Source organism: Dromaius novaehollandiae, chromosome 12 (genome assembly GCF_036370855.1).
Source record: "Dromaius novaehollandiae isolate bDroNov1 chromosome 12, bDroNov1.hap1, whole genome shotgun sequence".
Taxonomy (NCBI): Eukaryota; Metazoa; Chordata; class Aves; order Casuariiformes; family Dromaiidae; genus Dromaius; species Dromaius novaehollandiae.
Window position 1 is genome coordinate 13,116,154 of NC_088109.1, and position 22,965 is coordinate 13,139,118.

At 38.1% G+C, this 22,965-nt stretch overlaps 1 protein-coding gene across 1 annotated transcript in view; it reads right to left on the minus strand.

Moving 5' to 3' along the window:
* EEFSEC (eukaryotic elongation factor, selenocysteine-tRNA specific) overlaps window positions 1-22,965 on the minus strand; it is a 128,980-nt gene that overhangs the window by 30,739 nt on the left and 75,276 nt on the right. The window contains exon 6 of the mRNA XM_026093115.2: window positions 10,477-10,633. Within this exon, the coding sequence (XP_025948900.1) occupies window positions 10,477-10,633 (157 nt within the window). The remainder of the gene's footprint in view (window positions 1-10,476; window positions 10,634-22,965) is intronic.

The following is a 22,965-nucleotide window of genomic DNA, read 5'->3' on the forward strand; positions in this document are numbered from 1 at the left end:
TCTGAATTACTAAATTGCCCTGATTTTCTAATCTGCAATAGTTGGAGGGAAGAAAAAAAGGAGGAGGAGGAGAAAATGGGGGCTCAGAGGTTTAAAAAAAATCTATTCTGATAAAACCTACAGCACATAAATGTATGCAATATGGAATTCTTATGACTGAAGTTATAACCTCAGATATTAGAAGAAAGACTTTTCTAAGTTAGGATGATGATTTTCTCTACTTTACCTATAACTCTTATTCCAGGTGTTAAGGATTTTCTGCAGCTTTTTTTTTTTTAATACAACACCACCATAGTTAGAGCCAGGAAATGCTTTTGGTGTTTATATTGTACAAAAACACTTTACAGCAGACGCTCCTCTCCTCCATCAAAACAAGTCCAGTGAAGTTCCAGTTATTTCCTGTTAAGCACTCAAATCATTTTGTGAAAACACGAACCAAAGACTGCTTTATATAGATGCCCATAAAATCAGTGCACACTATTAAATAAAACTATTTCATGCCCCAGAAAGAAAACTTGGATCAGCCTCTCAACATCAGCATTCTTGTCAGGTGACCTTTCTCATATCCACTAAGCGCTGGCTACTGTTACAAGTCAATACTTCAAATAGCCTACAATTTGCAAACCACAAAGAACTATGCCCCCAGGAAGTCCTCATGGTGCATGTTTTTACTCAGACTTCACAAAGATATCAGACCAAACACTGGTGGAAGGGGAAGGGCCCAAGGGAGGAACAATCAAAATCAAGCAAACGAGCACAAGCACTTTATAGGAAGAGAGAAATATTTCATTCTGAGATGGCAATCTGAATGCATGACCTATGCTTGTGGAAACCAACATTTAATAGGATCAAAGTTAAATTACACCAAGGTTTGGAACCAAGTATTTTCCATTCAAATAGTCCTCACTCATGACTTTGCAGTAACATCGAAAGACAGTAGTCCATTTTGCACACAAGGAAGCAGAAATAAAGATGAAGGAAAATAATTATACAACAAAGGAGGAATTAACTACAGACCTGGGAATACCATCTAGATCTCAACTTCCACATCCTGGCTCTAAGGAAACACGTTAAGAAGGGGGCTCTTGGAGAGAGCTACCCACTAGAAGGGGGACAGAATGAGTTGTTCCCAAACAGACAGCAATGAAATCTCATGTTCTACTTGTGCCCAGAGTACTTTGCAGTCACTTCTCATTAAAATGAGTAATCCTTCAAAACAAAACTCCCATTAAACATTTGAAAGATTAGGGGCAGTAATTATAAAACATGCAAGTCCCCAGCACTTTTTGAGTGTCTCATGATCACTTTAAAGGAAAAGTATTGTTTTTTAGCAGTCTCCTGATGCAGACTAGTCCCATAATTGGATCCAAAGGGATCTTCTGAATCTCTCGTATGTAGCTATATTAGACATCAACTAAGCCCTTAGCAAGAAAAAAAGTCTCTTCCCTTCCAGAAGTATAGCATTTAACAAATGAGTGGAAATGAACTTCCTCCATAATTAACGGAAATCCTAATTTTACTTTTATCGGACATATATATTTTGTTACACTTCTGAAGAAACCATGCTTGGTCCCTTCAGAACTTTTTCAAGGCATATGCTGAAGCATCCCAACACTACAGTGGAAAGTATATGGTGCCTTACATTGAACTAGACTAGAATTAAAAACAAAAGTGGAAATTCCCACTTGTTCTAGGAGACATACAGTATTTAGGAAACTTTTTGTGTGTGTTCTAATGCTGCCTAGCAGATTTGTATAGACACATAATAAAAAACACTGCTAGCTATATTCTTTCTCCAGAAAAAAGAAATGTTTTCACACTTGAAATTACACTGAAAGTGTTGAATTTGCAAAATGAAACACCTAAAAGGACAACAAAACAAACAGAAGGTAGCACATGCATCCTGCTCTTGTGTGTGTATGGTACACTACCAAATTAAACTTCTATAGTATTAAATGAGAGGAAGACGATCACGTTGTTCCATGCCATGTTCTAATCCAAACAGTTTGCAACTTCAGCAGCATAAATCCAGTGAAATCAAAATTAAGTGCAGAATTTAGTCTATATGGAATAGGATATTTGAGTTTGCAGTAGATGCAGCAAGGTCTTTCCACTTAAAGTGAACAGTACTCTAAATGACAGTGTGGCAAGATTTAAAAAATTTGAATATAGTTTTATTCTGCATTTGTAACTTTGTGGGACTATGTGACTATTGCACATGCAAAATAGGGTAGGATTATTTTTATAGAGGAAATAAACTTGCTCATTTCCTGATTGAGTACTTAATTTTGCCACCCACTAACATATTTTCCTTTTTCCTACAAAAGGATAACTTACAGTAAAAGAACTCCTTTTAACAAAGAATTTCCTAAGCACATTAGGCAAAGCTTATGGCAGCCTGATGGTGTGTTTTACACGAAAGCAAAATGAAGCTGCAAGATATTTGGTAATTTGGAAAAGGTCAGCGGATAAGTTAGTGACAGTGTGATGGCAAATATGAATTGAGAGCACAGCGGCTTGCTTGGCTACATCAATTACCAGACACGTCCTCGCCAGTGATCTAGACCGCACAACAGGGACCACGTAGCTTACGGCTGATGTGGTGATTATTCGAAAACCAGCAAAGTAGCAGCCCTAAATATACAAGATGTTTCTTTTCTGTCAGAGAATGCAACTTTCAACAATAACTACAGTCCCTCAGAATAACAAAGCCTGGATTAACTGGGAAGATGCATGACCACAGAAGACCCTACACAGAAGTAAGGTTATAATAAGCAGTATTACCAGCTCTCAGTTTCACCACAAATCTCAAGATAAGTGCACTTCTTTTGAAATCCCAGATCCTAAAAACATGCAACTGAGCACATATCTTAGTTTAAATTATGCACCTAGCCCTCATGGCTTAGGAACATCTCATATATGTGACCTGAGTTTGCTATGAGGGTAAGCTCACTCTTGTGCAAGGACAAGGTGCTTCTCTATCCAGGGCAAGGAGAAGAGTTCAGGGCACATTGCTCTTTACGACTGACTAGCAATTAGTCACAGAGCACCATTTTTTCCTGAAGCCCACTCATAACACTAGCTTCAATGGGAGTGTCATAGTTACTGGTATGTGTGATGAATAGGGAAGAAACACTAGGACTACATCAAGTGATGCAGGAATACCAATGGTCCTTCCAAATACAGCAGTTAGCACTGCTTGTGGGAAGGGTATCTTTCAGGTATAAAGTGTTTTTGCTGAAGGCCGATGACACTTCTGAAGTTCTTTTTGCACAGACATAAAAGGGGTTTCGGGGAGAAAAAAAGCTGGCTCATCTCATTCCTTTCAATTACTCAAAACTGACTCTAGCTCCATAGGAAGACAAAAACCCTGTACTGTACCCAACCCAAGGGCTTACAGAGGAGCTGGACTTTTTTCTTCTCCAGAGGCACGCAATAAATACTGCTGTGTCACCAGGTGCCTGATATTTCTATCATCAGTGTCTGCTTGACCCCAGAACAGCAGCCTGCTAAACATATGCTCCAATTATATTTTGATATCCAAAGGGTCTTAACCTCCCCTGGGCACCCTATCCACTCTAGTACACAACGACACTGCCTGTCAAACCAGTCTTTACAATCCATACATCACTCTTCAAAGCTCTAACTTTAGAGACAGACTCCAGTCGTTACTGTCAAGACTAAGATCTACTGATAATACCATGGATGAGGAAGAGAGACAGTTAATAAATTAACACTTCTTTGACTTCCATTTTCATTCAGAGGGAACATGCACAAATCTTGACTTTGATTCTGCAAAAAAAACCTAAGGTCAAGAAAACTGGATATTCAGCTCCAAAAGTCAATATGGGCTTGCAGGATGTCACCTCTTAAAAGGCAGACTTGAGTCCTTCTGTCCAACTTCTTCATATAAATGCAATATAAACTCCTAGTTCTTATGTGGTCACTGGGAGATTTACATCACTACAGCTTAATCCACTCAAGAGAGGATCATATAAGGGAAGTGATGCTTCCCTGGCAGTCTTCCCCCAGCCTCTGTCCATACTGTACTAGCCAACTTTCACAAAAAGGATAGGAGATTTGTGTGTGAAGTACCCCTTAAGGATTTTCGGTTTTGTTTGTTTTAGAGGGTAAGGGAAGAGAGACTGTGAAAGAACAAGCAGAGCTAATCTCCAGCTTTTAAGTAAAACACAGCTACACAGATTTCTTTGCCCTTGGGCTTTTGTTTCTCCTCTTGACTGAAATCCTGCTCAGCCTTACCTGATACTGACACGGATGGCAACCTACCAGACCCTTGCAGCCAACAATGTTTTATTTTCTTTTATTAAAAGAGGAGACAGACTGAGCAAACATGGACTTTAAATGTGCCCAAATTTCATTTGGCCTAAGAAAAAAAGATTATCTTATTTTAGTGCAACACAAGCAAAGAATCCAAATGCCAAGATCTCCCACAAAAAAAGTACGCTGCTTCGTGACAGGTTGTTTAATTATTCAGTGCAATGAAAGAGTTTAGACTGCCCTATTCCTGCTGATGTCAGTAAGGACTGCCCTCCAAATTAGAGTTTGAAATATGACAGTTATTTACTATTGACTATTTAAAGTTCATCTCCTACAGTTGTATGAAAGAAGCTATAACTAATACTCCATAAATGCTAGCTACATTGGTGTGCATATAGTAGCTGAGAGCTATCGGAAGAAAGTAAGACACCCCTTGAAGAAAAGGAAAGTACAACACAATTAAGATACTCCTAAAGGGAAATTATGGGAGTCCATGGGATGCACAATTATTTTCCCATTGCATGTTTCCATCTTTGTACAACTCCAGTTTCCCTCATACTATTTAGACTCTATTCATTTGATTTCCTTGTCTCTTAAATGGAATGCTAAGAAATAACTTGAGTCCAGCTTTTAAATCCACAGCTTTCAACTGGGATTGAAATTAGGCAGAGCAGTGCTGCTCACCTACAGTTCTTAAATCAGCGCTTTCCCTCTATATCATTAGGAACTTTACAAGTCAGTGCAGGATCTAATTCAACGAATGCAGCGAGACACAGAAATACCACACTGAAGACACAGCATCTCCACAATACACTAAGGAAAAGAGAAAAACACAATATTCAACAGTTCTACCTTTAATTTCACTTAAAATTGAGCAAGTCTCAAGGACAAGAGCACATCGGTTAATTCTTACCACTTTACATCATCTTATACCAACACTGCAAGATCCCAGAGGCATTGTGACCCCTGAACTAAGAACGTCATCCACACTATTAGTTGAGAGCAGACTTTTATGATACATTCAACTCTTCTACCAAGACAAGAAGTGGAAACAGTGAAAACAGGCTTGCTCTCTCAAGTGCAATAACACTTATAAATAGAACACTTATAAAACTGGCAACAATAGAAATGGTCACAAACAAGTTTGTCTTCACCTGTCATAAGAAACTTTAAGACTACCATTATCCTGAACAGGTACAAACAATACCAAAGTAAAAAAGCTCACATTCCAATTTTCTCATTTGTATCTCTGCCTGTGAACAGTGTGCATTTTATTACATTTTTAAATTTGCTCAATTCAGAAATGTGCTGAACTGTTATGAATTTGTTAGATATGCACCACTTCTTTTGCATTAAGAAATAATGTAGCTTTTTAGCACATCTCATGTATAGCAATTTCTACTGTATTGAGCTCAAAAAGAGAAGAAAAAAACTGCAGTCAAACACACCACAGTGCAACAGAAAGGACAAATACTTTACTCACAACTAGATGGTAAAAGCAGAGCCAGAAAGAAAAGTGAACTATGTCTGAGATATCATGTATGTCCCAATTAGATTTTAAAAGCTGCTACATTTTACAATAATTAAACATAAGACAAACAACATGCCAGAACCAATGAAATTGAAATATCTAGAGCCAATGTGTTAAATGATGTCATTAGACTCAAATTAGATTGTGATTTCACAAATCAAACAGAGTTTGACAGGGTATATCAGCCAACTTCGATGGGGTAAATTCTTGGACAAGAGAAGCTACAAAATTAGCAATTAACAATAACTTATTCAAATGATTCACTGAACTTTCCTCTGAATTTCTTATCAACTGACATGACATTCCTAGGTGCAACACACTGAAATAACCATCTTCCAAAGATAATCATTGTTAGCTTTTGTCTTTTTTAGACTAAAACACCTAAACACACAGTTTCTGTCTCCTTAAACTTGTTCTTGATTTCAAAGGTGAACAATACTTTCCACTCATTCACCCAGACCGTATAATGCAGTGCTCCCATTTACAACAGCTGCTACATATTACCTGTCTCAACAAGACATGTTTCATCAGTAGCTCTCACACACGCACATAGACACACTTGCATAACTTAGGGTTGTTTAAATTTGCTTTTAAATTCTGTTTAAGCAGCTTGTTAAACTAAGCTGTAAGTTCACAAGAGTTCTGCTTATGTCCCTCTTCCTATGTATTTGATTGTATAACCAGCCTGAAAACTAAGCCATTTTGCAAAGTAATACATCTTGAAACTTTTTCCTTTGTTAAAACACAAATAACTCCACAACCTGGCCCTACAGAATAGCAGATTTGCCAGCAAATGTGCATATACGTATACACACACTTATATTGTGGGTTTTTTTTTTTTCTTTAAGTTAGACGACACTGTAAACAGTGTAGAAAGTTGTATCTTGTCATTCAGGCAATAAAAGTTTACCTGAACATAACAGAAAGCAAATGAAAAATACATTGTTTTTCTAATTTCCACCACCCTGGGTTTGTTTTTTGGTTTTTTTTTTTTTTTTTTTTTGGGGGGGGGGGGGTTGTTTGCTTGTTTGTTTGTTTTAAACTCCCAAAACAGGCACTAGCAAACATCCAGACTAATGTATGTATGAGTACTCTCAAAAGAGAGCTTCAGCTTCTTCCTTTACAAAGATGATTCTGCAGTGCAAGAAATCTCTGCTAAGTAACATCTCTCAATAATCAAGCTATACTTTGCTTTGTTTTATATCATGCTATTAGCCTTGGTTCTACCTCCTTAGACCACCCGAAGGGATTCTTCTCCATTATGCTCTTCAAGAACTTTCAGATAATCGTATCTCCCACTTAGACATCATTTAGCCAAGTTTCATGCATTTCTTTTCATCTTCTTTCCCTCATAAATCAATCCCTTCAGCCTCTTCAGCATTCTTGTTGCTCTTCCCTGAATTTCTTCCAAATTGCTGACATCTTTCAGGGGCTGAGGAACTTCCAAATTGCATGCTATGTTCTAGATGCATGTTTTTTTTATTCTAAAGGAAGATAATTGAACCTTTTCAAGACATATCAATAGTCAAATTCTGAAATAAATGTAAATCAGGTTTCATGGCATTTTTTTTTCTAGAATAGATAATAATTATCCCCATTTTACAGAACAGAAAAACAGAGAGGAGTATCTTAATTACTGTTGCACACAAGCAGTGCCAGAAAAAGAAACAGATCCTGTGTTCTATCATTCCCAGTTCCAAGGTCTGCCAAATTTCAGCCCACAGAAAACATAACATACACAAGGTCCCCAAACCAAGATCAATAGTCAAACACAAGCCATTTCCAAGTGACAAAGCAATAACACATGGAGACCCCAAGACTTCCTCATGTGAGCAACGATGGTGCTGGAGCTTGTTGCCACCAGCAGTGGTACCAGAACAACCCTTGTAACAGACTATAATGTGCCACATTTCACTAGTACCTTAAAGCAGTCAAAGTATATGTCGCTGATACATCTACCTGATTTTTAGAAAGAAACCTCTAAAAACAATAAAACCAGCCGTCAGCTATCATAAGGTTAACTACTCAAACAAGCTATTCAATTCCAGAGGTTAAGACTGGTTTTAAATAAGACAAGACTGACTGACTGCCAGGCTGAGGCAGTTCAAGGCAGTTTTCAACTTGCACATTTCCTTCCCTTCCCTCCCACTCCCTGATATATTTGTGAAAGAATCACTAAGAAATAAAGTTAAAAAAAAATTAGAAAGACTTCACAAAAGAAATCTGTAAAACAGAAAATGAGTGGAACGAAGCTGAAGAATAGGGGGGAAGGGAGAGAAGAATCCAGTTAAATTTAATAAAAAAACTGAAAAACCCACAAACAGGATGCAGACACATTAAAAAAGCAACACTGACCTAACAATGGAATGTGAACTGCAGTTGACTTAAACAGCATCACAGCAATAGCCCTCCCCCTACACACAAGTCTTTGTAACTCTTAAAGAAACAGTTATTTAGACCCTTCCAAATTCTGTGATTTTTTCCCCTGCTAACCATGCTTTGCTAGATACTATGAGTGAGCTGATTTAGCTTATTGCCTCTTCTTTTCAATGAGCTAAAGCACCCAAATTTGATCCAGAAATAAAGCAAAACAAAGCTTTATTCTGCCTACCTTTTAGAAATACTAAATTCAAATATTTTGCATACCTATTCTTCTCATTGAAGAGCAGACATAATAAAGGACCCTCTGTTTCATGATCTACTGTTAAACACCAGGAAAGCATAAGATTAGATAAGGAACACCTTGGTGAAATGCATCATTTCTTTCTACATTAACTCAACTTTCAAACTAAAAAGCCATTTTCTAAATTTATGTGCTATTTTCTTAACACAACTGCTGGTTCACAGTTATAGTTCTTTCTTACATTGACAAAGATGACAAAGACTCCTCCTTATTAGGCGTCTCCCTGTCCCATGAAGAAGGGTACGCTCAATCCAAAATTTGGAAATGGCAATGTAAATGCCATCTTCCTGTTGTTGCTCTCCTTCACAATATTTTTGTTCTGAGTTTACTGTCCTTTACTCAGCAAGCTCCAAGTAAAGTTCTTTTCTACATCCAGTGCTCCAATACACTGTAAGAATAGACATAACACCAAACTATACTTGCTAGATAGTAAACAGGCACTAATGGTGACATTTCAACAGTGCCCATTAAAATGTATATGCTAACGTTCACTTGCAAGTTCCTACAGCCATTTTCACCAAGAAGCTCAAAAACTGGATCTCTCGCATGAGCAATAAATATGCCAGCTGCTCAGTCTACTATCTCTACAGAACAAAAGTTACCATGAACACTACATTAAAGATGTCATCTTGATTTTCAGCTTGAACCCTTTCCAGTGGCACGGTCCATTCACACATTATTTCACCACCTACTGGAAGCTACCTGTCTTAGTGAATGCTTAAAAGCTTTTCCACAACAGAAAAACGAAAAACATACATGCACCCCATAAAATTTTTCTTTAAGTATGCATTCTGTTTGCTAATTAGGCTTTCAGTCCTACTTGCAAAGTCTGCCATTTGGTGACAAAGATGGAACTATTACAGCTGGGATAGAAAACAGGAGCCTTTTGCTTAGTCAGAAATTCTTATTTGACAAGTCAAAAGAAAGACTGTTTGCTAGGGGCCAAATTTAGTGCATTTGCATCAAAAAATCTGAAGTTAAATGGAGAACAGTCCATCTTTGGCAAGAAATCAGGAAACTTCAGTTTTCTCTGAAGATCAATTGGTATGTGATTGTTTGGTGTCATACAACATCATGCTTCCTTTTCTCCCTTTGTACAACAGAAGTAGTTTTGCTCATTTGCCCAGAAAGAGCAGAGGATTAACTACCAGCAACTGAGCTGAAAACACTACAGAAATGCAAAGTACTGCTAGTGTTATGCTACTAGTATTGCTAAAATACTATCCTACAATCTGAATTAAATGCAGTATTTATTATTGCTGCTCAGACGCTCAGAATAACTTCTTAGCCTTAACAGAAAAAGAAAAAGCAACAGTAATGACACTTCTTATAAATTCTAGCACCCATCATTCCCCACGCACTACGCTAAGGAGGCAGAAATCCTTGCAGTAATTCATCAAGGATGAAAAATACAGTATGATATAAAATTAAAAAACCAAAAGACAAAAGCCATAAAAAAATTGAGATCCCTAAAAACTCATTCATTCAAGTGCTTGCAGTTTTTCCTTAAAGGCAAGTTGGGTAATAATAACATGCAGAACAGAGCAACCTAAGGAACTTGCATACAGAATGCTATATTTAATAAGTAGCTATAGGTGAAAATGATTACAGGTTTGTTTTATTTCATTTGCTCATGATGGCTCTGTTGAAAACCATACATATTTTAAGAGCAGCGAGATTTCCACAAACCCTTCTGGGCACAGCATAACTCCTGTGTTACCGATACTTAAACAGAAGCCAGTTTGAGACTTGTGTTTGTTTATACACAGATGTGGCTTCAGGACACTCAATCTCGTAAGTCACAACCACCACATTTAATTAAAGGAGGCACAATCCACCAAATAATCAATGGTCCACGTGGATATTCGCTGATGACTCATCCTTTAGGAAGATACTGGAAATATTCAAACAGACTTGCAATATGGAAAGGTTCTCTACACTTGACACAGATTAGCATTTGTTCACTGAAATTATGAGCACCTACCTGGAATTCGGATTTTAAATTTGCCACTTTGTCCAAAGCCGCCTTCTATTACTCCATCTTCTCCTGTAGATAGTTTGACTTTTAGACCCACAAAAATTTGGATGTTCGTTTCCTTTTTAAACAATGAACGACCAATCACACTGTAATCATCCATCACCTGCAGAAGAAATATGATTTCATGAGTCTACAGCTTAGAGTGACAAGAAAAAACTATACGTATGAGATGCACTATAGTTTGGTGACTTACCACCCTGCCTTTGGGAAACCATTTACCCTCTAATGAACAAAGAGCACTAGATCAGCTATCTAGAACAGCTCAGTTTTAAAAGCAATTTGTGTCCAGAACTATAGTAGATAGAAATTAATATATTTCTGCTTTTACCTCCCTTTTTGTAATATAGGAAAAGGGAAACCTGCCTCAATGTGCTGTAAAGACTGGTTAAAATCTCTTATTTGCTTTGAAATCTTTCTGTGAAAGGCACTTAAGTATCAATGCACACAAAAAGTTTATTCCACTACTTATCCTACCAGCAAGTACATTATCACCTATATAAACATTCTTTGTCTTTTAGCTCCAGAACTGCATTCCAACAGCTACACTTTCAAAGAGGTGACAGAATTACTCAGTTTCTAAATACAGCCTTTTAAATAGTCACCTTTACACACCCGTTGATTTGTTAACCTAAAAACCTTATGACTATTGTATCCAAATTTAATTTCAAGGTTTGTAACCCAGTGGGAAGAACTATTCCAAGTTTGGATTCTTAATTAAGCTATCAGAAACAAGAGGCAGCAAGGTTGGTAGGCAAGGTAAGATAAACTATCCTCCCTTAGGCATTACAAATAAGTATAAGGTGCAGTCAAGTGAGCCTAATCCTGTAGGTGTGAATATCCTTGTATGCTTAACTCCTGGAGTTACTCCACCTCATAGCTACAGCAAGAGCTTTTATTTACTTATCAGAAGAAATAAGGGGTAATATTTATTTATTTATTTATTTTTAATCGTGGCAAAAGTTGTTCTTCTCTTCCTCATACCTTAGGACTAATTCTGAGTTAAACTAAATTTCACAGAACAAAACAACTACAAATAATGGTCAAGAGGTGCAACAGATTTTGAATACTCCTTTTATTCAGTTTAAATGATGATTCAGAGTGTTGCAGGTTTATTAAAAACTACTTTCCTTCCCTGAAGCCTCTTCTACAAACAACAGTGGATGCACACACAGACTCAAATCCCTAGCATTCTTTATTTTTAAATTTGTTACACAGGTATGCCCGTATTTTAATGCCAAAAGATTCAGTTCATAGCATAGCAGTAAATCTAGCATCATAAATTCAAATTTTATAATTTGCTTTAAACAGGGTTCACTCCCTCAGCTATAACCATCCTTGAAAGGGTCATGCAGTACCACAGAGAGCGCACTGGCAGCACCAGCACCCCCCAAACCACATACACATGCAGGGACGAAAATATCCACAGCTCTTCTTCCTTCTTTCACATGGAGATGACAATAGGAGAAGCAACTCTCAGCTGTGCAAAGTCAGGAGTGTAGGCAGAGGCATTTGGATGTCTGGACAGCATTTGCTGCCTAAATATCCATTCCTTGCCTTTTTGCAAAAGGTCAGGGCTTGGGGCTGCCTTTTTTTTTTTTTTTTTTTTTTTTGCATACACTGCTTGGAAGTAGCTTGTGAACTATTAATGGTAGTATCAATCACTGCTTGGCAATCTCTGGCTTAAATTTAAAACTGAATAATATCTTTTATTAGAACAACTGACATAGTCGGAGAGAACAAAGCTTTCATGCACATACGCCTTTCTTTGGGGCTGCAGAAGTCTAGCAAAGGTAGAAACTGTTCATTCAGACTTGAGAAAGCACTTACGGTCTCAAAATCTTGTCGTTCTTCCAATTGTATCAACTGCTCAATTAAAGATGTTACCTCTCCCTATAAATCTTTTATTCCTAAAAGAGGAATTTCAAAACCGAACACTCTTCTCCACTGCTAACTACTTGCTTCTCACTGCTGTATTTGAAATACAGACGATCTCTTACACTCTAGTAAGGACTTTTCCATATATCTACTATTTCTATAGTTCTTCCCCAAAATGGGACAGGAAGACAACATAAACCACAATATACAACCTGCCCAACCAAGACCTTCAAAGTTATCTTTAACATAATTAAAAAACTGAATTGTAGGGTGAACAGTCATACTAGCATGGTTCAGTTTAGCCTCCCTGACAAGGCTGTCAAAAAAAAATTCAGAATGATTTCTGTGAAGTGTTGTATGCATCATGTACTTCTGAGTGAACCAGCAATGAAAACCTAAAAATAATATATACGATAATAAAAAAAAATACCATTTAAGTGTGTCATACTCATTTAATGCTTTAAAACAAACAAAACAAAAAAGAAACCGCACACTCCTCTTAAAAGTAATTGTTCTTTTTAGGCCCTTGCACTTGTATACTAATTCTAGCACTGCAATTGCAAATACCCTGGGCCAAGAATGTCATCTGCATTGTTCCTTTCACTGGGCTGGTCAACAAATAAAAAAATTCCTCCTCTAGCTAATTGTTAATATTCTGTCCAAACCAACATTATTCTTTGGGTATCTGAAAAGGCTGTTTGGGGAAAAAAAATGCTTTAACAGCTCTAAGATTATAGGAAATCAGCAAGTTGAGCGGCAGTTGGAAACAAAACCTTTATGTCCTGGAGTCTCGGTCCCCCACACTAAATACCACACACACAAGAGGGGGAAGCAAGAGAGAGAGGGGGAGCAAGAGAGAGATTGGCCTCTCACCAATGTATCCCTAAGGACAACTAAATAATGACAGAATACCTGGTGTAACAAGAACTAAGATAACTGATGACTCTCTGCAGTAAAATAAATGAGTGAAGGGGCTAGAGCTCACAGGTAATTGCTATGGAGGAGTCCTCATCTTCTCAACTATAAGACAGTTTTATAAAAATAAAAGAGTAAATTTTTGTTTTAGTCCTTCTTCGTAGAAAGCCACAGAAATGCATGTTGTTCTCTCCAACTGAAACTCAACACTTCCAATTACTTTACCAGCAATTTACCTCCAATCACTGGATTTTAAGTTAATCTCCTTTGAGTTCTCAGAACATCTACAATGGCAATCACTTTGCCTATTAGCTGAATAGCCTTTTGGGAGATCTTTCTGCTTTTCTCTCTCAAACACTCTTTTTTTGTTATAAAATATTATTAACTTAAAAAGCCAAATGCCGCAAGGACAGTAAGGGATATGTAGTCTGTTCTGAAGCAACAGCAAGGGGCCTAGCAATGAGGGCAGACTAATTTTATTAACTTCAGGGAAACTTCAAAAAGCTTTAGGGCTTTAATGCCAGACAGAGACGACCCCAAAAGTCAGTTTAAGTGCTGCATAAACAAAGGATTAGGGCAAGAAAAAGCTGAGGGCTCCTTGCATTTCTTGTTTATATTGTCATATGACCTAGTGGGAGTGGGAGAGGGCTGCCTCTCTGACTTTAATCCCCCATGGTGTACAGTGGCGTTTCAGTTCACTGACCTACATTACGATAATATTTTTTTAAATTTATGGGCAGAGGTGCAGCATCAAACTCACTTAAGGACTTTTTTTTTTTTTTTTTTTTTTTTTTTTTTTAAAGGGGGGGGGGGGTGAGTGGGAGGGAAATATCCAGAAGAGAAATTTTTCTGGCTGGTATCATCTCCCTCTCTCACTGAGGTTAGATCAGCAGCTTAGAAAGGGATTTCAAGTTCAAAGGGAATGTCTCTGTTACTCTTGTTTTATGGCTTAGACCAGAGGACACAATAGCACTGGGTTTATGAAATTTCCCTTCCCACTTGGCTTTTATGTTTGCAGGAAAAAAGAAAAAGCAGTTTGTTGCCATAGGTGAAGCATGCACATCTCTGGCACATTACACTTCTGCTAATACCAAGAAGTTCACAACAAAAGATTAACCAGCCCATACTCCCCATTTAACAGTACTTAGACTACAGTATTATGCTGCCAAACTGCAATTAATGGTACATGTATTGGTATTCAGTGCAACCTACAGGGTAATTTCAAGGAAAAAAATAACTATGGGATTTTCTTTTTGAGCAAGAATAGCAAACTATACTGTCTGGACTGTTAAATCACTCATTTTTAAGGTGACTTAGAAGTTACTGTCATCTGAACACCTTCTCAAACAAGTCATCGCACATTTTGAGGGCAAACTCATCCACGTCTTAACCCATCTGTAGAAAAAACAAGGGATCAGAACAGAAAAGCACACAAGAGGAAACAGCATAGTGCCAAAATGAGAGATGGTAAATAAGAAAGATTGAAACAAAGTAAAAAGACTGAATTTCAATTATTAGGAGACAGAGAATTGCCTTTTCCAATTTAACCTAAAATTATGTTGCTAAATTAGAAATAAAACAAATAGAATTAAAATAAATGATAAAAACAGGGCTCAGTAATATTCTGGACAAACTGAAAATGGTCCATTGGAACTAAAGCAGAGAACAACAGTATGGAAAAAAAAGAGGAAAAAGAACCCTAAGAGTAGCACTTAAAGATACAAAGTATTTTCATTACTTTTTTGTACTTTACAAAAGGTACACTTGAGACATCTTCATCTCACAGTCGATGGCAGATCATTTATTTCAAGAAAACCATTTCAGAACACATTTCATTTCTGTGTCAGAAGTGGGAATATTTTGGATGCTGCAAATTCCTATTCTTTTTAAAAATGTGGGCTCATGTATTGAAAAAATGACCATACACGGAGCCCCAAGGGGGTGAAGGAGAAAGGAATTGACAGATTTTTCACCAACAATTGGGTTTGGGGGGGGGGGGGGGTGTTTGATTCTCCAAATATGATTCTGACTTAGTTTGTTACTGCGGCCTAGGTGAATGATTTGGTACAAAGAATGATTTGGTCAGCAATGTCACTTCCTCAAGAGCTTACACTCAGCGTAAGAGTAAATATTAAAGACTTTTCAATTTGGGAATTCCATCGTGCACTACAAGTTTTTAGTTGTGTGCTGGGCTCCTAAAGACATTCTCATCATCTTCCAAGGCAACCAGCTATAAACTTCGGCCTTTGAACATCCATCCAGAAGGAAGGAAATACAAAAAAAGTTAACTTCCTTCAGCACATCATCTCTTATTACTGCCATTTTCATAGAGCAAGGACCTATCACATAGACACCTGCACATAACCTTAGTTGATTTTCAGATGTTTGTCCCATCTCCTCCTGGCCCACATTCCTTGTATGCAGCTACTTCCCACATCCTAAGCAGGTCCAAATCATCTTCCTTTCTTTGCCTCAGTAAAGATGCAATTGCACTTGTGGATTTCTATTAAGTAGTCATAAACACTCTTCCCTTTGCTGAGCATTTTGCCATCGCTATAGCCTGATTAAAAATAGTTCAGCAACGGAAAAGGAGCCTTTAAGTCAAGGCAATTAAAAACGAACACCACGATCAGACTGTTTAAAACTTAAAAGCTCTATACATACCAGTTGATGTCTCCAGGCATGCACATAATACAAACTGGACACTGACTTCCTTATATACATCTGTAGTACAAGTTATGTTCAACATCTATTTAAATTTCTCAGAGGCTGAATCTTTAAAAATCCCAAGAAACCACAGGCACTAAATTCCTGATACAGACTAGTTAAAAGCAAATTTTGTCATTTGAGAAAAAAATGGTTGACTGCACAATTTTATTAAACAGATCTGTGTTTTTCCCTTTATGCAAGAAAAAGCAACATCAATAGATACAGGGAAGAAAAGAAGAGGCTACAGACTGTTACTATTTACTGTACTGTTTAGGACCTCCAGCCCAAAACCAGCCAGCCTTGGTCTGAAGTGCTGTACAAATAAAGATTTAGAAGTCTACAGAGTTTACTATCCAAGAGTTTACTATCCAAGCACAAAACAAAAAAAGGCTGTTCTGTAGAGATGTTATGCAGAAGTCTTGACATGGTCTTATAAGAAGGACACAAAAAAATTCCAGATTTGATAATGACTTACAGTCTGTTATTCTGAGTATCCAGAAAGATTCTGGTGGCATCTCAGTGACTGAAAAACAATCGGACACTTGTGTCAACTATTTTTAAGTACTTTAACTATGGTAATCACAGGTTCTGAGATCCTAAATATCCAAAAGAAAATACTAATGAGATGCAACAAGTTTCATTTTGGACAGTGCATAAATCTGGCACACAGCAGAGTGTCAACAAGGGATACTAATTTGTTTCCAAAGAAAATTGCTCCAAAATGACTTGGGGAGGGCAGAAAGAAATAAAGAACAGAGGCTTACAGAATTCTCCCTGGAAGTTAAACAGGCAGTGAGGACAGTCCAAACACAGCCTGAAGGAACTAATGCAAAGGGAAAGGAGAGAGCAGGCTCTTGACAGACTCACATTCTCCTCCAAGTACAGCACTTGGGCATACAAAAACACCAAGTATGTCCCATGCCTTCATGTCCTCTGACTCCAGCACATGGATCCACTGCCCATCTTGCACTTGGAAGGAAGTAGCTGAGGAGGACAGTTAAGGTTAGGACTTCATGCCCACTATCCTAAACCCAAAAGTCCATCTTCCCCCTAGGATAAGTTTCCCCTTCTGCCATTTAGTTAATACAGTTTCTGATAGCAAGCAATGCAAGTCTGTGCTACACTGCTGAATATTTGCAACTCAAATCCTAGTGAAGGTGTACAGTAAAGGGATAGTTATAACCCAATAATATGTGGTTTTGGTTTTACTTTACCTTTTTACTTTAAAAATGCCTAGGCAATTACATTTATATAAAACCTAAGTTATTTAAGTTGCAAAATTGGGCACTTAAGAAGTTAAGAAATGCCAGATGTCCATACAACCTTAATTCTGCCCCTCTTTGATATGCCCCATGATATAGTCTTTACATAACCACATCCAAAAAAGTTTCACAGGAACCCTGCCTTATTAACTGCACAGGATAGAGGCAGGGGGGAAAGTATGTTGCATAGGCAACTGTAAATCTGGCATTTCCTAACTTTCAAGTGCTTGATTTTGCAATCTAAGTAACATTCTTAATTTATTTTTGTATCCAATAAATAGAATGGTGTATTGGTTGCCTTGCTGACAAACCGATTCCCCCACAGGTGACTCCTACACAACCTCAAAAAAATCAAGACCAGCTGTCCATACACTTGTAAGACCCAAAAGCATGTCTGCATTTTAAATTTAATAATATAAATAATAACCATAGGTGTTACTCAAACCTTGCAAAATTCTGCTACCCGGTCATGTGGAACAAGCTATTCTTTTGTTGGTGAGTGAACAAAATACCAATCTTTTCATATAAGTAAGCAAGCAGATTCTGTGACTTAGCTGATACATTTTTATGACAAATTCATTAAACTGTTAATCCATACATTGTGACAGTCGGTAAATATCACCACCCTTTTCTCAGTACTGCTTAACAGAAGTGGTATGTCTTTTTAATGAGCATAACAGCCCTCCCTTCCCCCACTAAGTTTCACAAAACTTTTTACTCAAGAGTAGAAGAGCAGACAATAAATGCATCTCTTGCATTTCTACTTTACAGCACATTTTAACTAGTGAATGTGCTGTGCACTTCTATTCACCTGATTGCCTTCATCTCTCTATTATTACTGTATTTAGCATACCATCAGCAGCCAAGCAGAACCAAACAAACTCATGTTCAGACTTCAAAGCAGGAAAAATATTAATTGTGGCGTCTGCATGTTTACAGTAGATGGAGTGACATCCACCAGTCCTCCCAACAGGAGTCATGGAAGGTTCTGCAGACAGCCCAGGTCACTGCCAGTGCCTGCAGGCAGGCAGCACCCAGTTAGATTTCACTGTACAGTCTGGTCTTGCTACTCACTCTCTCTGTGCCCTTATTAGTCTGCACACCTTATCAGTCACCTAGATTTTGTCTTCAAAGTGTCACTGCCTGGCTGACACAGTGTTTTACTTACTAACACATATCCTATTGGGAAACTACAGTGCAGCTGTAAGAAAAGAACAGACTAAGCAATAGCCCAAGCAAGCCAGCAAAACATTCTTATTTTTTCTAACTACTTAAGCAGATACCCATTCAATGTATTTCTCTTTATTCCTAGTGGCACTGCTCCTTGGAACCCCAAACAGGCAAAAGAAAATGTAAAGAACAGCATTACCATAGTAAATATTTATGTAGTGCCTGGACGCAACTCCATGAAACAGATTCTGGTGTTACTGAAAAGATATCTGTGAAGGATGTCAGCGAAAAGAGTGCCAAAATTGTTCATTCATGATCCTCTACTCAGCAGTCTTTCCAGACAGGAATAGTCAGTACTCTCATATTAACCAACTGCCTCTCGAAGCAAAGAAAACTTCCCCTGAAGTCTGGTCTGATGCCTTAGGTGGACCACATTGGATGTTCTTATTCATTCATGGAAGAGTTCTTTTTCCTCCTTCATAACATACTTTAGCAGTTTTTCTGGTTAAATGTGTGGCTGAGCTACCATAAACTCAAAACATTCTGTAAATTAAATGTTGCTATTTTCACCCATAAAATGCCATAAAGAATTGAGAGGAAATATAGCTGAAAATTAAGCACAAAACAAGGGGAGAGAAAAAAAGCCATTTTTACAACTTCTGCATTTCAAAATGCCTGCTGACGAATGCCAAACCCCTAAAGAACAGTCTGGGTCACTGCTGGTAGTCAAATTAAAAAAAATAATGCTTTCTCATAAACTTCCTATAGTCACTTACTATTACTCACCTCATCCCCCCTTCAGGAAGGTCTGAAAGATCTTTGAACAATGGTGACAAAGACCTTCCATTTGACCGGTTAGGAAATGCATTTGCCCTTACATACTTCTTGTTATGCTACTGTAAGAAAGAGGAAAAGCAAAAGATGTTGAACGATAGGCTTTTTCTCTTCCATTCAAGCTTCAGAAGAGATGCTCTACTGCTCTGATAAAAGTCTTGATAACTCCCTCTGCTTTCACACCTCATTTCTGCAACAATACTTTTCTCCTTGGGGACACTTAGATCACACCAATATTTCAACAATTAGTAAAATGCTGTTATTAAGCAGTAAGTGACAGTTCTCTCCTCTAGAAACTGAGCATGCTAGCTACACAATAGTCAGACACAGCTACACTCAGTCTTTGATAAGAAAACTCACTATCCAGCACCTACAGAACTTGGGAACAGTGTGGATGTGAGTAAAACTAGGACATTCCATGACCATGACACATGGAAGGAAGCTGCTGAGGAAACAAGTGCAGCTTGAATTCCATCAAATAAGCAAAGCCTAAAAGCAAGACAAATGAGAAATAGATGGAAAACTTGGAACGACAGAGAGAATTAGTTCTCTTTTTGATGTCAGAGGAATACAGAAGAGTAGTAATTATCCAGCATCTTTAGGAAAGACAAGTCCGTTCTCATAGGAAAACATTCTATTATACTTAAAATGGGAAACAATTGCAGCTGAGGTATGCATGCATTTTCACTAAACAAGCTCAAAAGTGCAGAAGGTGCAGCTTGTGCTATGCAAACAAGGCAGAGAGTTTTCCTTCTCCTTTTGTTTCTACCACAGAGTGACTGATTTACGAGCATCCTCCACAATAGGACCCTGTGACAACCATCCCAAGATAAATCCTGCTTGTGCAAACATTTTCAAAACAGGCAGAATATCTGAGTCATGCAGGAAAGCATGATACGCTTCTGCAGTTCACCCTTCAGTTGAAACTCATTGCACTCAAGTTGCATGTCCACAGAAGCCAAAAAAAGTAACATAGCAAATGTAAAGGATTTATCCCAGGAACTGAGTAACTGCTTCACAAGTCTGATGGGAATTAAGCTGCAATGCTGTTCAGAGGTGAAATTCTCATAGGGAGATATTCCAGAGGTGGTGCTAGGATGATTAATGCAAGTCTCTTCTCCCATCAAACTGGGAACAACTGATGTGTGAGGAGGCTATCTTCAGAAGTCCAAGACCAGCAAGGACAATAGTTGCTGTTCACCTTTACAATTTTCATGTATCTGACTCCAGAGGCTGCTAATCTGCTACAATTTAGCAAACCCACATTCTCAAACATCATACTCTGATTCAGAAGGCCAAGAACATCCGTGAGAAGAGTGCCAAAGTTCATTCATGATCCTCTACTCAGCAGTCTTTACAGCATCTCATTTCCCATTATTTCAGATTGCCACATCATTCTCCTTCTGAGGCAACACTAGTGTGCACAAGAGCACTTTCAGGCCTGCTTCTACCTTCTTATCAGTACAAGCCACTTGTTGCCAGCCTAGCTCTTTTCCCTACTGAAAGTACACTTGTTAGGCAGCCAAGAAGGTTTTGCAAAGAGAAAACACTCTCCAGAGGGCCACAGTCCCTCCTTCCACATAATTATGCCAGAAAGATGCTCTTGACAAACTTCCTTCCATTGCACTTCTCCCATCTCTGAAGTCCTCTCTGTATGAGAAAACTGGACTAGTATTCTGTATCATTTTAAAATCAAGTTAAGCAGACAAACATTTGCAGGGGCCTTCTTACTTCAGAGGGTGGCATATATTCCTACAGATTTTCTAACCTCCAAACAAGTCTGCTCTAAAGCAAAACAGAAGCATCCACAGATTTAGGTAACAGTTTAAATACGGCAACTAAAGTTACAACTCCAGTTTGAATCATGCAACTTCCTCGTAATCTAGATGCAATTCCAGTATGGGTGCAGATCTAAAATAAATAAAATAAAAATCCTCCACCCTGCTTTGAAGCAAGTTTTCTGTACTATGCGGAGACTCAGACATCAGTGACCAAAAGGCAGATTCCAAATATGTTCTTAAAGCAAATCTATCACCATACCACAGTAGTAAATACTAAAACAAACAAAAAAAAAGTTAGCAAATAAATGAGCAAAGATGGCAAAGAGGCTACAGGATATATTGCAGACAGGTAAACCTGAAAATCCTGGTGAATAATGGAAGTATTTAATTCTCTTTCAGCACTCTGCCTTCTCATAGCATTGAGGAGGCAAGATACCAAATGGAAACAGTGAGCAGCAGCAGAGATGTTGAAGGGTACACAGATTTTTGTAGAGCAGTTACCATCACTTCAACAGATGAGGAAAAACTAGTAAGCTCATGCATTAGTTTTCAGTAAAATACATGAATTCAGGACCATCTGCCAGTTTATATATGATTTTTACTTTTTAAAACATGGATTTGATTTCTATACAAAACAGCAAAAAATGTCACACACGCCCTCAGAGAGCCAAAAAAAATCTTTGAGAAAAAAGTACTTTTATTAAAAAAACACTTAAAATCCATCAGGTTGGGGGAGGGGGTAAGGGCACACTCCCCAAGGGGGCAACAAAAGGAAAGTACTGTGATGCTGAAACTTAATCAATTTACAATTCCTTTTATTTCATCAGTTCTCTGAAATTAATCAGAATAGGAACACAAAGCCAAACTATAAATGCCTGACTTCTCCTGGGCAAACTGGCAGTTAAACTGCAGAGATTTTTTTTTAATTTTAGCAACAAGCAGGGGGTTTGGGAGAGCCCGCATCAGATTAAGTGCAATATTTTACAAATTACTGCTACTATATTCCACTGCAGTCCAGTTATGAGAGTATGTTTCCACCCTGTGCTGAAACTAGGAAGGCGGAAGGTAGGTGCCCCCTGCCACCCTCTCTCCCAGCCCTTCACAGGAAGCTATGAAGCTAATTTTCCCCAGCAGTATTCTCTAGAGGAAAAGTTCACTTCTCATGAAGGTAACACATTTTTTAATTATTATTATTTTTAATGCCTCCCAGGAGAGAATGCTCAGAGAGAATGAAATTTTCCTGTATCAGTGCCAAGAATAGACACCCTAAATTCAGTGATCCTAATCTCCAGCCATCTATCAGCAGCAGGGTGGGACCATCTGATTCAGATTTTCTATTAGCTAGTGACTTTGTGTACTAAAAAAAGTCATTGTACCACCCAATTGTTCCTGCTGCTCTCTGCTCTGCAAAAGCAAGGATTTAATAGTAACTACCTCAGTAAGTGCTGCAAGTACTTCCCCAGCAGGCCTTTTATAACTGGCACCATCCTCTTCCCACCAACTCTCTCAGGTCCCTACATGCCCGTCTGACTTTACACCGTGAGCTGCTGCTGTAGCAACATTCACTGCAAGATCCTTTTGGTATGCGTCAGGGAAAATACTAACTCTGTATGACCTACAGTTCCACAAGGAGCAGGATCTGAGAACAAACCTACTCCTGCAGGTAGTGATGATTTGATGCCATCCACTCATTTACAGAGCCAATTAGTATTCCTATTGACAGTGATCAAGGCATTCATTTAGTGCCTGCTGTATGAGTGTTAAAGAAAGCATAAAATAACAACTTTCACAGTTCCACATTTTAAAAAAGCATGGGAATATATCAGAACAGTTTACAAAATACATCGGCCTAATAAATTACTATATCTGTCAAATAACACACATTCACT